The following is a 15,120-nucleotide window of genomic DNA, read 5'->3' as shown; positions in this document are numbered from 1 at the left end:
CAGCCCAGAGCATGATGCTGCCTAAGCGCCGCGTGTTGCCAAGCAACAAGGTGGCAGTGGATGTTAGGGCAGCAGGTGATGGTCCCCTTAGCTGATGCCTCGGCTGGTGAAGGGGAGGTCTCTCCCCAGCTGCCATCCACAGCAACCACCATTTATCCCATTCGTTCATTGGTAGCCTGTCTGTATGTCATCATATGTGACGTACAGCACTATTATACGACATAGACTTCCTTGAAAAATAAATGGTACCACGTAGCATCATACATGTATGTCTGTATTTTACTATACCAAACTGCACCATAGCTTTGTAAGTAGTGCCAACCCCTGACTATGATCCAGTTCCTGCTACGTTTTAGCCAGTAGGCCTTTAATCTTGCATTCGACCAAGCCTCTAGTGTAAGCGTCCGGTGGATCTCAAAAGGCTGTTGAGTAGCATGCTGGAGTGTAGTATGCTGGGATGTGTTACAGTATGCTGGTTGGAGGGTCTGCTACGACTTGCTGCTTGTCAAAACTTTGCTGCCTGAAAACTGCAGTAGATGAGTGTTTCAATGAAGTCCGCTCTGTTGAGGTAGGCGTTGAGGCATTGCCCGTTTTTGGAGAGACTGCTGTCAGATCAGTCATGTTCTGTCTGATGTTTTGCCGTCGCCCAAACAGAGGAGTCGAAGGGGAAGGACGGGCAGAGTAGGCGGCTGGTCAGCGGCGAGGGTCGAGGCTCCACGCAGGTCAAGGGAGTGTGTCTGATCATCAAGCAGTTCATCGCGTTGCTCATCAAGAGGTTCCACCATGCCACGCGCTCCAGCAAAGACTTCCTGGCCCAGGTACACAGCACATGGGCGGACATTCATGGGTCAATAGTGATGAAGAGAAGGCATTATTTGGGGCAGCCGTGGCCTACTGGTTAGCACTTTGGACCTGTAACCGGAGGGTTGCCGGTTCGAACCCCGACCAGTAGGCACAGCTGAAGTGCCCTTGAGCAAGGCACCTAACCCCTCACTGCTCCCCGAGCGCCGCTGTAGCAGGCAGCTCACTGCGCCGGGATAAGTGTGTGCTTCACCTCACTGTGTGTTCACTGTGTGCTGAGTGTGTTTCACTTAATTCACGGATTGGGATAAATGCAGAGACCAAATTTCCCTCATGGGATCAAAAGAGTACTTATACTTATACATTAGGAATGCAAGTATAAAACCACACTCTCAAGCGTTTGCTCTCAGTAAGTCTTTATTGGACCATGTCAAAAGATGGTCCTAAGCCATCATCAGCATGTGGCCATCATTAGCAAGGATTTCATTCCCATTCAGATGGTTGTATGTTTCAAATGATCGGCAATACAATACAAAAATGGACTCAGTGCATTTTATTCTGCTTTGTCAACTACACATTGAGTCTAATTCCTCCCACAGATTGTTCTTCCTGCCAGCTTTGTGTGTGTTTCGCTGATGTTCACCCTGATTGTCCCTCCATTTGGAGAGTACGCCAGTCTGACCCTCACGCCATGGATGTACGGCAGGCAGTTCACCTTTTTCAGGTGAGCCCAGCCTCTCAGTTAGGAAAGACCCCTAACCCAGACTGTTGCATTTTTTTAGCGCATTTTCCTCAGTTGCATCTCACAGTCGAAAGATCGCAGATCACCATACTTATGTGTTTGTCACAGTTTATGATACAGTATGTGACATACACATGTATTAACACTATAGGGTCAAATACAAGTGTACTTGCTTGAAGTGAATTGAATGGTCATGCTGATTGGATGTAAAGTGAGCTACATGTTCCCTCTCATGGCCATGTGTTAGCAACGAGAGGGCCCAGGATCCTGGCATGAGGTACTTTGCAGACGTGCTGCTGAACAAGCCTGGCTTTGGGACACGCTGCATGGTAGACGAGCCTCTCGAGTGAGTACGGCGCTACAACAAGCTCTAGCCAGCATTTAGATAAGTCATCAACACTATAGGCATTTGAGTTTGATTCTATTGCCAGTATTTTATGCTCTGGGCCTTTTTGTAAATCACCTGCAGGTGTTTGATTCTTTGTTTGTAGTAGCTTCTGCAGCATGTACTATTAATATAATTGAATTAATATACAGTATAGTATACTATAGTATAAGATAGGATAGAATAGTAGAGTAAAGTAGAGTGCAGCATATAGTTTAGTATATAGTATATTGGTGTGTATATTGTAGTGTCCTTGTGAATGTGTTGTGTCATTTGTCCTATAATGCCATGGCATCTGGTCATGTGAATGATGATGACCTCTGTATTTAATCTGCCCGCTCTCTCCTACCAGGGACTTCCCCTGTAATAACATCACCACAGAGTGGGAGATGCCGCTGGTCAACCCCGCTCTGATCGAGATGCTGGAGGGACCAGAGTGGACACAGCTGCGGCCCTCACCCGGCTGCCAGTGCAGCAAGGCCAGCAAGCTCACCATGATGCCTGTCTGCCCAGAAGGAGCCGGAGGACTGCCCCCGCCACAGGTCACACACACACACACACACACACACACACACACACACACACACACACACACACACACAGCAGGAGACACATGCACAGAATGCACACACACACACACACACACCACACACACACTACACACACAGCAGGAGACACATGCACAGAATGCACACACACACACACACACACACACACACACACATAAGAAAGGGGATATAAAAAAGTCACACAAACAAGCATGCACACACATGTATGACAGTGAAAAAGGTGAACTGCCTGCCGTACACACACACACACACACACACACACACACACATACATGCACACACACACACACACACACACACACACACACACACGCACACACGCACACACATACAAAATATGTAAATACAGCTAAGTAAACATTGATGGAAATGTTTAATGAATAACTGTGTCTTAATTAAATATCATACTCAAGTTCAAATTGCAAAGATATGCAAAGTGGTAAAGACCTGCCAACATCTAATTGATTTTCACTTTTCAATTTTTGTATTTTTTGCAGAGGATTCAGTCCACGGGAGACGTGTTGTTGGATTTGACAGGCAGAAATATTTCTGATTATCTGGTGAAGACATATCCCACCCTGATCAGCACCAGGTAGACGTTAGACCGGCACATCCGGGAACTTGACTCGTGACAAACGTTCCCTCTCATTAACTCCAACGCAAATTAGGGTCAATAAACGTAATTCGTACAGAAATCACAGGAGTAAATAATAACAAAAAATACCACAAATCAATATGACCACTCAATACATAACCACTTTGCCGGTCGTTGACCGTGAAAGATACCTACAAAAGCTTAATTCAATTAATATAAAAACATGTCCCTTCAGTCTCCCGAGTACGAAGTGGTTCAACAACCCCACTCAGTGACCAGAAGTGTCATACGGTCTTCTCTTCTTATGGTTTGTAGCCATAATTTTCTTCTGTCAGGATTTTTTTTGAGGACATGGCAGGCAAAAGAAACTCAGGGAGGGGTTCTTAGCTGTGTGGTTGGTACATGTCTACCGGTTCACTCTGGCTTGTTCTGAGGGAATGTTTTCCCCTCAAAAGGGGCATGGCGCAAACAACCTGCTCTGTGTGACACGGGTCCGGTTGTAAGTATGGTGCTTGTGTTCACCAGGCTGATTTAAGTCCTTATCAACCCAGGGGCGGAGCCAGAGGGGTGGCTTTGTGTGGCACAGGCCATCCTTGAAATTCGATTGGCCACCCCAGGTGCCACCCCGAAATCCTAGTCTACGATTGGCCATTATGACGGTCTAAGGCGGGACCTTTCTTGACGCAGCGCTAGTTTGAAGTGTCAGACAGACTTGGCAAACACGCTTGCCATTACACATGACTTTTAGCATGTGAGTTTAGGCCTACAGGCTACTGCTTGTGCTAACACGCAAAGATATCTATTTACCTATCGCATCCGCCAGTGCCTATTTAGGCCTATCTAATCACACACACAAGTAGCGTTTGCTGAATCACGTCATCCTAGACTAATTTTACTACCTGCTTATTGTACCTAGCCTGCCCAGCCAACATTTGCTAGGTCATTAACTGTGTTAACTGTGGGCCTACTTTTGTAAAAGCGTACAAAAAAAGTAAAAAATACTGTCCTAATCAGGTTTGAAAATCGGAGGTTCACAGGCCACTGTGGCCTTGGTGCTTCCTTCTTTCAATATTCTGCTTTGCATCCGACTAATAGCGATTTTCATTTATGGCCTGTCAAAATAATCTTAGCATTCATAGTGCAAATTAATTTAGTCTTTTACACAGTGGAGAAAGTGACAGCGCACGGCAAGAAAGAGCGTCCAAATTCACCCATTCTTCTCTGTTGAACTACTCGCGAAGTAGCTCATCACACAGACATTACATGTATCACATCACATGAAAGAGCTTTTTCTTAGCTTTTAAACGATGTTAGCCACTAGTTGCTGTGATAAACGGTTCGCGAGAAAAGTAACTTTAATTTAATCATATTATTATACAGTTCTGCGCCCATTTCCCTACCCATTCATCTCGGTGGAATGATTTGCGAACTTTTCCCATATACAAACAATACATACAATCATATCAGAATAAACCGACCTTACCGAACACAAAGGTGTAAAGCATCCCCCTGTACAGATAGCAATTCCAGAGTAATCCGGTTTTGAATTTGCAGCAAATTTCTACATGTCTCCAACTTTGGGCTTTAAATTTCATAGCAGGCCAAATAAAACATAAATGTTAAATACAGCCTAGATATCTGTAAATATTAAAATCAGATGATTTACAGTTTTATGTAATATGTCATGTTTCATGTTTTTGTCATGTTTCATACAGTGATGCAGGTCTACTGCTGTGAATAGGCTAAATACAACTTTGATCATTTCTACTATAGTTAACTTTGGCCTTGGTGCCCTGACGTGTGGCCTTTGTGACCCAACTGAAGGCCAAGTGGCCTTGCCCCTAAAATTATGAAATTCAAAGCCTGGTCCTAATGTAATGTTAAGACAACTTTTCATTTATGGTTCATCAAGCTCACTCATAAACACTTGTCGCATCTAGGCTAGGCTACAGGTAGCGATATGAATTCTGGTGACCATTCAACCAGTCAAGGATTTGTTGTGAAATATTTAAATTTTGGGAAGTTTACGTAGCTTAGGCTAAACTGTATGTTTATTTCGTCCCCTATGCCTGGTTTATTCGCCAGGAGGGATAAATGAAACATTGTGCACGTTCCACTTTTGCTTAAAGAATTCCTGAACGGTTTTGTTCAGAGCTGAAAGTGCAACTGTATTTGACAAAAGGCAGATGTAAGTTATTGCTAGTGACAAAATATTAACTTTCGGTGTGGTCTCTTTTTTAATTACGTGTATTTAAAACGTGTTTTGATCTCAGTTGTCCCCTATAGGTTAGTGCATGGTGTCCTATATCCAAGAGGAATATTATTTCTCACCCCTATGTATTGCCACTCTGTTTCGAGGGACAAGGGGTAGGCTAGGGGAAGGGGAAGCATAACAAATGGGATTGAGCCTTAGGGTCTGTAGCATTATGAATGTAACATTATGATTAGATTAAGGTTAGTCTTTAATTGGTGTTTCATTCCTGTTTCATTCAAAAGTATTTTAAGCATTCAGTTGAGAGGTGTTTGTTGATTTTGGATTACTTTGTTATAGCTCTTTAACAGATACAAAAATAGATGGCCATAGATAGCCATATAGTATAATAAAATATATTTTAATGTCCCCATGATGGAATTTGTTTTAGCTCAGCATAACCCATTGATGGACAACTTATTCAAATGCCCATTCAAATACAAATTTTACATTTGTGACATTTTACAGTATGTGAGAGTATGGTCTTTGTCCTTCAATTGATAAGTATGGTGTTTGGTGCATGGTTTTCCTAATGTATTTGTGCTAATTTAACATCTTGAGCCTGTTTCTATTTATCTGGATGTTTTGCCTCATGCCACTCTTGAATTAATCAGTGCCCCACTAGGGCCACCCTTGTTAAAAATGTCTAGAATCGCCACTGTATCAACCCCTCTGTGTGTGTGTGTGTGTACTCTGAAGGGGGAAATGACCCTTGTGCTTCAATGACCCTGAGTGTTCTTTTATCCACAGTTTGAAAAGCAAATATTGGGTGAATGAACAAAGGTACGCATTTGAGTCCCTTGGCTTCCTACAGCAACTTTTTACAGATGGTCCTAGAGTGCCCCCTAGTGGTACCTGAGCGGGATTTTTTTAAAACAGTGATGTGCTATTGTCCTGGCAGGTATGGAGGCATTTCTGTGGGAGGTCAGCTTCCAGTCCTGGACGTAGAACCCAAAACAATCCAGGACACAGCAGCCCAGTTAGGACGCCTGCTCAATATCACAGGGGTATGTGTGTGTGTGCGTGTGTGTGTGTGCGTGTGTGTGTGCACGCGTGTGTGAGTGTGTTTGTGTGTCTCTCTGTGTGTGTGTGTGTGTGTGTGTGTGTGTGTGTGTGTGTGTGTGTGTGTGTGTGTGTGTGTGAATGAGACAACTAGCTATCTCAGTTAGTGTGTATGTAGAAATGAATATTGTAAATAATGTTATTCCTAGATGATCAGTCCTCTGTATCTGTGTCTTTTTCACAGGGAAAATATTCCAAACTCACTCTAAAGGAGATTGGAACCTTTCTAAGATACATGGAGACTGAATACAATGTAAAGGTGAGATATGCAATATCTTATATTATATAGATAGATAGATAGATAGATACTTTATTGATCCCCAAAGGGGAAATTCAAGTATACCAGTACTGTACACAATGCATGCATACAGGTACACTGCCGTTCAAAATTATAACAAATTTGTAAACAGAATTTGCCTTTGGAACATTGGATGAATGGTTGCTGATAATGGGCAGTTTAGAAATTGCGTTAAAGATCATCCATGTCCTTCTTCAACAGTCATTTACAACATTAATGATAAAAAAAAGGACATAGTGACCCCAAACTTTTGAACGGTAGTGTATATATCAATACAGTGGTATTATACTTTCATATAGTTTGTCTGTAAAATTCATGGTCCCTGTTTTCTGTAGGTGTGGTACAACAACAAAGGCTGGCATGCCATGGTGGCCTTCATGAATGTGGCTAACAATGCCATCCTGAGAGCCCATCTGCCCAACAGTGCCAACCTAGCAGAGTATGGCATCACTGTCACCAACCACCCCCTGAACCTCACCAAGGAGCAGCTCTCGGAAGTCACAGTGTATGTGTCTGGTACCTTCATGAATGTATCATGTCTCAAATGACAGTTTCCCCAAAGGCTCTTTAAAATGGACCTACAGTATACAGTAGGCTTTTCAATATGGAACATGTTAGCATTTTGGGTTATGTTTGTATATGTCCAGAAATATGTTTGTTTCCATATTCAGAGAAATGAATAGAGTTGTGATACCATAGACATGCAGTACTGGTGTTATTCCGTACCGTACTGTATAACTATGGGCTCTGTCTGTCTGACACACAATGTGCAATGCATTGCACAAACGAATGCTAATTTAATGAACTGGGTAAAATATTTTGCTAATTTAATACCACTTAACACCACACTACACACAAACGTTGTTGGGTCAGTGCACAGACAAGGACGTGCTAAGTACATGAATCCTTTGAAGTGGCACTGTTTCCATTAAACTTCTGAAAATCAGAGATTGCAAACTCATTTAAAGTCAACCTCATTAAAGTCATGTTTATCTAGATGTTAGATAAAACCCTTCAAATTACTCAACTAATTTCTACTACATTGCACTGTGCGACTTGTCAATAAATCAGCAAATATTGCTTTTGCCGCCTGCTCTCCTATATAGTGACTGCAACATGATAGCTGTATATAGTGCGTGCTGCGGATTCAAATTAGTGTCCTATACACGTTTTTATCTGTCTGATAACCTCTCCCCACCTCTCTCTATCCTTCTCTCTGTCCATCTCTCTCCATCCATCCTTCTCTCTGCCCATCCCTCTCTCTGTCCATCAGTCTCAGTACATCGGTGGATGCGATGGTGGCCATCTGCGTGATCTTTGCCATGTCCTTCGTGCCGGCCAGCTTCGTACTCTACCTCATCCAGGAGCGGGTGACCCAGGCCAAGCACCTGCAGTTCGTCAGTGGGGTCAGCCCCATGGTTTACTGGACGGCCAACTTCTTCTGGGACATGGTCAGTGGGCCCCCCGCACAGCAACATGCCACAAACACACACACAAACGCACCAGGGAACAGTCTGGCAAGTTGGACCACACCGACTCCATTCAAAACAGATGTCTGGTCTTTTGTTTGTTTTTGTTTGAGCTGCTTCTGGGACATCCTGAGGGCTCCTGAGGGCTCCCGAGGGTGTGGGATCTGGAGGTTGTTATTGTGCCCTTCCCCTCAGCAGGTCCCAGGGCAAACAGGAACGGTTTTCATTTTGTCTCCATCAGGTGAACTACTCAGTGAGTGCAGGCATGGTGGTGGCCATCTTCATGGCCTTTGATAAGAAGTGCTACACTTCGCCTGCCAACCTCAACGCCCTCATCGCCCTGCTGTTACTTTACGGGTGAGATTGGTATGATTCATGTGGTCTATAGCTCAAACCTTGTGTTCTGTAAATTGCAATAATTCCACTTAATGATGATTATGATATCAGATCTGTTCATAATTTCTTAAATTTGAGAAATGGAAAACTAATGTCTAAGGAACATTTCTGTCACTGTTTGGGACAGACAATAAAATCAATCTATCTATCTATCTATCTATCTATCTATCTATGAACTGAAGTGGAATTCCTAGGCTGCAAAACTGCCCACCAATATACAAAACCTTTGATTATGGTAAATAGTAAATGGACTGCATTTATATAGTGCTTTTTTGACTCCTGCGAGCACCTAAAGCGTTATTATTAAATTACTAATGAGTTTTCTAATGTGTATGCCATATAATTATGATTATATTAGACCTCAGGTTGAAAAATTGAAAGGCAATGGATAGTTAATCATAAATGGAGATGAGGGGTGAAAACTAGATCATTGTTCCATTTCTTGACTAAGTGAGGGGGTACTCCATCTGGCCTCATGCTTACAGTGGTTCACATGATCTTGGCCAAGCCCTCCAGCTGGTCACTATGGTCCATGCTATGTGCTCTAATGTGAGCTCTCAGGGGGTGACTTGCTAAGAAGATGAATGTCAGTGGCGGTGACACGCTGCTCTGTTGAAGGGTTGTGTATGGTGGGGTATTTAAGGAGGTCATTTATCAGTCTCCGGTGCTGGACTGTCATTTCTCTCTGGTGAAGCAGAACTCTCATCTCTGTCATCACTGGACAGGCAGCCATCACTAACCCTGATCCTCGGATGTACACTGGGGCGCAACAGTTGCCTTAGGGGCAATTACAAATTCTATAACATTCTAGAAAATGAATTAGGCCATTCCCAGGTTGGGACTTTATGGTTGATGGTGGGCATTGTCTCATTAAATAAGCCTTGCAGTACAGTGTATAATCATTCTTGCCCTATATGTTCTCATGGCCTATTGCAGTGCTCAATCCATCTTTAGCTCCTGTCAAAACAAGTGCTGGTTCACTAGCTATATAAATCACAATAGTACTTGAATTACTGGAGCACTGGCGGTTTTGTCGTCTACAAACTCCCTCTCTCTTTCTTTTCCCCTCCCTCCAGATGGTCCGTGACACCCATGATGTATCCCCTGTCGTACGTGTTCAATGTCCCCAGCACGGCCTACGTGTCTCTGTCCAGCATCAACCTCTTCATAGGCATCAACAGCAGTGCTATCACCTTCATCCTGGATCTGTTTGACAGCACGGCAGTGTGTACACGCACGCACGCACGCACGCACGCACGCACGCACGCACGCACACACACACACACACACACACACACACACACACACACCACACACTCAACTCTTTAATGTCCCTTTCCTCATGAGAATCAGTCAAAAGGCTATATTTTCTAACATTATTACTCTGTGGAAATGATGTTAGAAATAATGTATGATGTGTTTTGTTACATTGGTTTTCCATTTTTGAAGGTTTTGTTCTACTCTTCTGTTGTTGACTCCCCTGTTGACCCCACCTGTCTCCTTCTCTGTTTGTGTGTCCACTGCAGGCTCTCTACAAGTGCAACCAGGTCCTGAAGAAAGCGCTACTGGTCTTCCCACACTTCTGCCTGGGCCGAGGGCTCATTGACATGGCCATGAACCAGGCGGTGACTGAGGTCTATGCGCGCTTCGGTAAGACCCCCTTACCCCCAGCACCCACCCTCCCCCAAACCAACTCCATCACCCCAACCCCCTCCCACCTGCGCACACACACACACGCTCTCATTGGTTGCCCCTGCAAAAATGCCGTGAGCAACCCAAACCCAACCCCAGGGCCCCCTCGGCGATGTCACTCAGAGGAGAGTCTCCCTGGAACAAGCCGATGGCCATGGAAATCCGACTCTGTACAGGCGTGGGGAGCCAGGCTTTGTCAGTGGTGCTCTGTGAAAGATTTGCACCATAGTGGCAGCATTTGGAAGGGCTCCAGTAGCTGAAAAATCGACAGAAATCTCTTCCCTTGATAAGTCCTTGATACCCTTGAGTAGAGAGAGATAGAGAGAGAGATATACACGGAGATGGAGTGTAATAAGGTGTCGTGTTTGCATGTGTTTATAAGAGAGTTGTAAAAAAGACAATGAGTATGAAAATATCAGGAAGGTCTGCTGCCCTTTTGACAACGTCAGGAGCACTAGACTTGATATCAGACTTTTCTCTTGTTATCAGACTTTTCAGTGCAGTTTATTCCTTGACTGTGTGATCTTAATGATGAGTATGCTACCAAAATAGTTGGTAAAATCGTGGTTCATTCATTCCAACAGAAGGATGCACTAGGAATACTAAAGTCTCTGCTCTGTACGCAGAGCCCCTTATAAATAAGAGTGAGTACATAGAACATACTTAGAATTCAAGAGTAGATTTAAAATTGATTACATGTATTTAAAATAGATTACATGTATTTAAAATAGATTACATGTCTGATTATCTGACTAACAAGAATGCTGTTGTAAGTGCTCAGCAGATAGGATTCTGACTAGCTTGCCATCTTTTTTAACATTTGTCTCATTTCATAGCAGACGACTACATTTGTCAGTTGACAATTTTCCTTCATTTAAAACACAGGGATCATTGACTGAGAATCAGTATGTAAACTGAAGGAGAAAGTCAGTGTATTTGTTTCAGTGTTTGTTTAGCGCAGTGGGGTGTACGCTGACAAGAATAGCAAGTAGTTGTTTTTCTGCCATCCTGTAAGTTATTGCCTTTTGTTAAGAAGACTACTGCATTGAATATTTCATGTGTTGCTTATGAACAACTTGGTTATTAGGCACTGCGATTAATACACGGGTGTGGCTAATATACGACTTTGTCTTTTTTAATTTGCATAAAACACTGTCCTGCGGTTTATACACAATGTGGCTAATACACAGGGAATTACTGTAGTAAGGAAGGGACATAGTTTCCTATGCTCAGTGTGTGGGGAGCCTCCCAGAGTATCCTATGGATCCCAAACCCAACGGTCACTCCTGTGTGTCCTCAGGGGAGGACTTCAGTCTTGACCCCTTCAGCTGGGACTTCCTGGGAAAGAACCTGTTCTTCATGGCTATCGAGGGCTTCATCTACTTCACCATCAACATCCTCGTCCAGTACCACTTCTTCCTCACGCACTGGTGAGTGGACGTGTCAGAAAACTGTGCCGTGAATTAGAATGTGTTTATGTTTATGTGAGCTCCTCAGTACACTACACACTTTATTAGTATATTATTCTATTAGTGAAATGACAATTAAATGAGTCTAGAGTCTACATAGGTAACCAATGACATTAATTAACATTAATTTGCTAATGATATATGAATGAATGTGTTTTACATATTCAGTGCGAAACCACTTTGTAAAGCACACCTGTAACAAACAATATCATCTCTCCTGTCCTCCGTGTTCTCTCTCTAGGATGCCTGACCGCCCACAGCCCCCTCTGGTGGACGAGGATGTGGACGTGGCCAAGGAGAGGGAGCGCCTCCACACCGGGTGCAGCAGCAGTGACATCCTGCAGATCAGGAACCTCACCAAGGTACACGTGGGAACCGACTCAGCACACACACTTACGCTCATTTGTTAGCACCGAGATACACGTGGGAACCGACTCAGCACACACTTACGCTCATTTGTTTGCACATGCAAAGCAGAAATCCATCAATGAGAAGCTTTATTTGTGTTCCAAGTTGTGTTCTCTTTCTCTTTCTCTCTCTCTCTCTCTCTCTCTCTCTCTCTCTCCAGCTGTACCAAGGACGTAAACATCCAGCTGTGGATCGAATCTGTGTGGGTGTGTCACCTGGAGAGGTACGGCATCTGTGTGGGTGTGTATGTGTGTGTGTGTCAGTCTTGGGAGTGTGAATATGTGATTGATTGTGTGTGTGTGTGTGTGTGTGTGTGTGTGTGTGTGTATGTGTGTATGTGTCAGTCTTTGTCAGGGTGTGAATATGTAATTGATGATTTATTTATCATAAGCTGTGTGGCTCAAGGCAACTACAGAGAGCAGTCCCAAAGAGCACATCTTGATTTGGGTGGATAAAAGGGAAGCCCACAGCCTCTCTTGGTCCATTTCTGCTGAATCCTACAGCCCCCCACAGCCCACACTGTTTATAGATCATATGTTCTCTTGACTAGAGCACATCTCCTACTGCAACTGCCCCGCCAACAAATCAGCTCGCATGCCAATACGTCCCTTTTCCAAGCAGCCATATGCAATGTTAACTTAGCAACAAGAGTAATTAAGATTTGGAATGTGCACAGGATGTTGGATACTACAGGAGCTGGCCTTGGATGGACTCTGTGTGCTTTGGCAGCTCCAGCTAGACCGTCATTACAGACTCTACAGAGAGGGAATAGCTTCTCCAGACCAAGACCAACCAGACAGCCTGTGTGAAGGCTCAGCAGTGAGATCAGCTTGTCTCACTCTTTCCCTGTCTGTCTCTCTTCCTGTCTGTCTCTCTCTCTCTCTTTCCCTGTCTGTCTCTCTCTCTCTCAGTGCTTTGGTCTTTTGGGTGTGAATGGAGCTGGAAAGACAACCACCTTTAAAATGCTGACTGGAGACATTGATGTCACCTCAGGAGAGGCTGCCGTCACTGGGCACAGGTGAATGAAAATAACGTAGAATAAGAATTCCTTAGTCACTTCAGAATGGCCCCTCAATGCAATAGTCAACTGTCTACCCTGACCGGTCATTTTGTAAAAGTTATCCTGATTTGTGTTTCACCTCTCCACAGCATCCTGACCAACATCCTGGATGTCCATCAGAATATGGGCTACTGCCCTCAGTTTGATGCCATCGATGAGCTGCTCACCGGCAGAGAGCACCTGCACATGTACGCCCGCCTGAGAGGGGTCCCCGAGTCGGAGATCAGCAGGGTGGCTACTCTCTCTTAATCTGTTTCACCATTCACTTGTTTTCCTTTCCTGGAGCTCTCAAGAGAATGCTGTTCATCCCCCAGGCCCCAGCCTTGTGTGATGGATCACACACGAACACACACAATATTGGTAATATTCTTTTCACTCATATACACTTTAATTTCTCTCTCTCCCTCTCTGTCTCCCTCTCCCTTTCTCTCTCTATCTCTCTCTCTCTCTCTCTCTCTCTCTGTCTCTAGGTGGCTGAGTGGGCCATCCATAAGCTGGGTTTGTCTGAGTATGCAGGTCGCAGTGCCGGCACCTACAGTGGAGGGAACAAGCGCAAACTCTCCACGGCCATCGCCATGATTGGCTGCCCAGCCCTGGTGCTGCTGGTGGGTAGAGCTTCACTGCAGCTCTCTGTGCAGTCCTGGAAATGGTCAGAAAGCTCCATGGACATACACTGTTGACTATTTCCCATGTTGATGCTGGTGTGTGTGTGTTTGTAGGACGAGCCAACCACCGGCATGGACCCCCACTCCCGTCGCTTTCTCTGGAACTCCATCATGAGCGTCATACAGGACGGACGCGCCGTGGTGCTCACCTCACACAGGTATGGACCCACAACCTTACCCACTCTATAGCACACCTCACACAGGTATGGACCCACAACCTTACCCACTCTATAGCACACCTCACACAGGTATTGACCCACAACCTTACCCACTCTATAGCACACCTTACACAGGTATGGACCCACAACCTTACCCACTCTATAGCACACCTCACAGAGGTATGGACCCACAACCTTACCCACTCTATAGCACACCACCTCACAGAGGTATGGACCCACAACCTTACCCACTCTATAGCACACCTCACACAGGTATAGACCCACAACCTTACCCACTCTATAGCACACCTCACAGAGGTATGGACCCACAACCTTACCCACTCTATAGCACACCTCACACAGGTATAGACCCACAACCTTACCCACTCTATAGCACACCTCATACAGGTATGGACTCACAACCTTACCCACTCTATAGCACACCTCACACAGGTATGGACCCACAAACATACCCACATCTCTGCCATCCGCCTTTTGTGGAAGAGTTGAAGCAATCGATGTTAACAGGATCTGGTTAAATCAAAACGTTATGTGTGTTATATTTAACTAATACATCGTGTGTCCAAAACGTAATGTGTGTTATATTTAACCAATACATGGTGTGTCCAAAATGTTATGTGTGTTATATTTAACCAATACATGGTGTGTCCACTCCAGCATGGAGGAGTGTGAGGCCCTGTGCACTCGTCTGGCTATCATGGTCAACGGCACCTTCAAGTGTCTGGGCACCATTCAGCACCTCAAATACAAGTAAGCACATTTAACATGGAAACAGATTTAGATCTATTGCAGTGGCTGCTATTGTCTGGTGAGGATACTTCATTGGCATTTTACAGTTCTGTTAATTACAGCAATCTAACATAATGACACAGCAGTATTGTGAAATGAAGTGATAAAGGCTCGTCTATATTAATGAGAAAAGGAGTACAGACAAAAGTAGGAGCAATGGACCCAGTTTTCTGAATTCATTGTGCTTTGCACAGAAATGTTTATTGTAATGTTAAGTGTATCATGATTGTTATTAAAGTGTATCATGATTGTTATTAAAGTATATCATGATTGTTATTAAAGTCTATAAC

General features: G+C 44.2%; 1 protein-coding gene across 1 annotated transcript in view; it reads left to right on the top strand.

Moving 5' to 3' along the window:
* Nucleotides 1–15,120, top strand: part of LOC125309264 (retinal-specific phospholipid-transporting ATPase ABCA4-like) — a 52,521-nt gene that overhangs the window by 33,664 nt on the left and 3,737 nt on the right. Inside the window, 22 exon segments of the mRNA XM_048266055.1 lie at nucleotides 4–75; nucleotides 655–818; nucleotides 1,401–1,525; nucleotides 1,791–1,889; nucleotides 2,281–2,470; nucleotides 2,995–3,089; nucleotides 6,094–6,126; nucleotides 6,245–6,350; nucleotides 6,590–6,664; nucleotides 7,039–7,208; nucleotides 7,977–8,154; nucleotides 8,414–8,529; nucleotides 9,645–9,792; nucleotides 10,095–10,218; nucleotides 11,561–11,690; nucleotides 11,971–12,091; nucleotides 12,298–12,360; nucleotides 13,049–13,155; nucleotides 13,287–13,428; nucleotides 13,668–13,802; nucleotides 13,917–14,020; nucleotides 14,699–14,791. Of these exon segments, the coding sequence (XP_048122012.1) occupies nucleotides 4–75; nucleotides 655–818; nucleotides 1,401–1,525; nucleotides 1,791–1,889; nucleotides 2,281–2,470; nucleotides 2,995–3,089; nucleotides 6,094–6,126; nucleotides 6,245–6,350; nucleotides 6,590–6,664; nucleotides 7,039–7,208; nucleotides 7,977–8,154; nucleotides 8,414–8,529; nucleotides 9,645–9,792; nucleotides 10,095–10,218; nucleotides 11,561–11,690; nucleotides 11,971–12,091; nucleotides 12,298–12,360; nucleotides 13,049–13,155; nucleotides 13,287–13,428; nucleotides 13,668–13,802; nucleotides 13,917–14,020; nucleotides 14,699–14,791 (2,590 nt within the window).

This window comes from Alosa alosa, chromosome 16 (genome assembly GCF_017589495.1).
Source record: "Alosa alosa isolate M-15738 ecotype Scorff River chromosome 16, AALO_Geno_1.1, whole genome shotgun sequence".
Taxonomy (NCBI): Eukaryota; Metazoa; Chordata; class Actinopteri; order Clupeiformes; family Clupeidae; genus Alosa; species Alosa alosa.
This window is presented reverse-complemented; position numbering and strand designations above follow the sequence as displayed.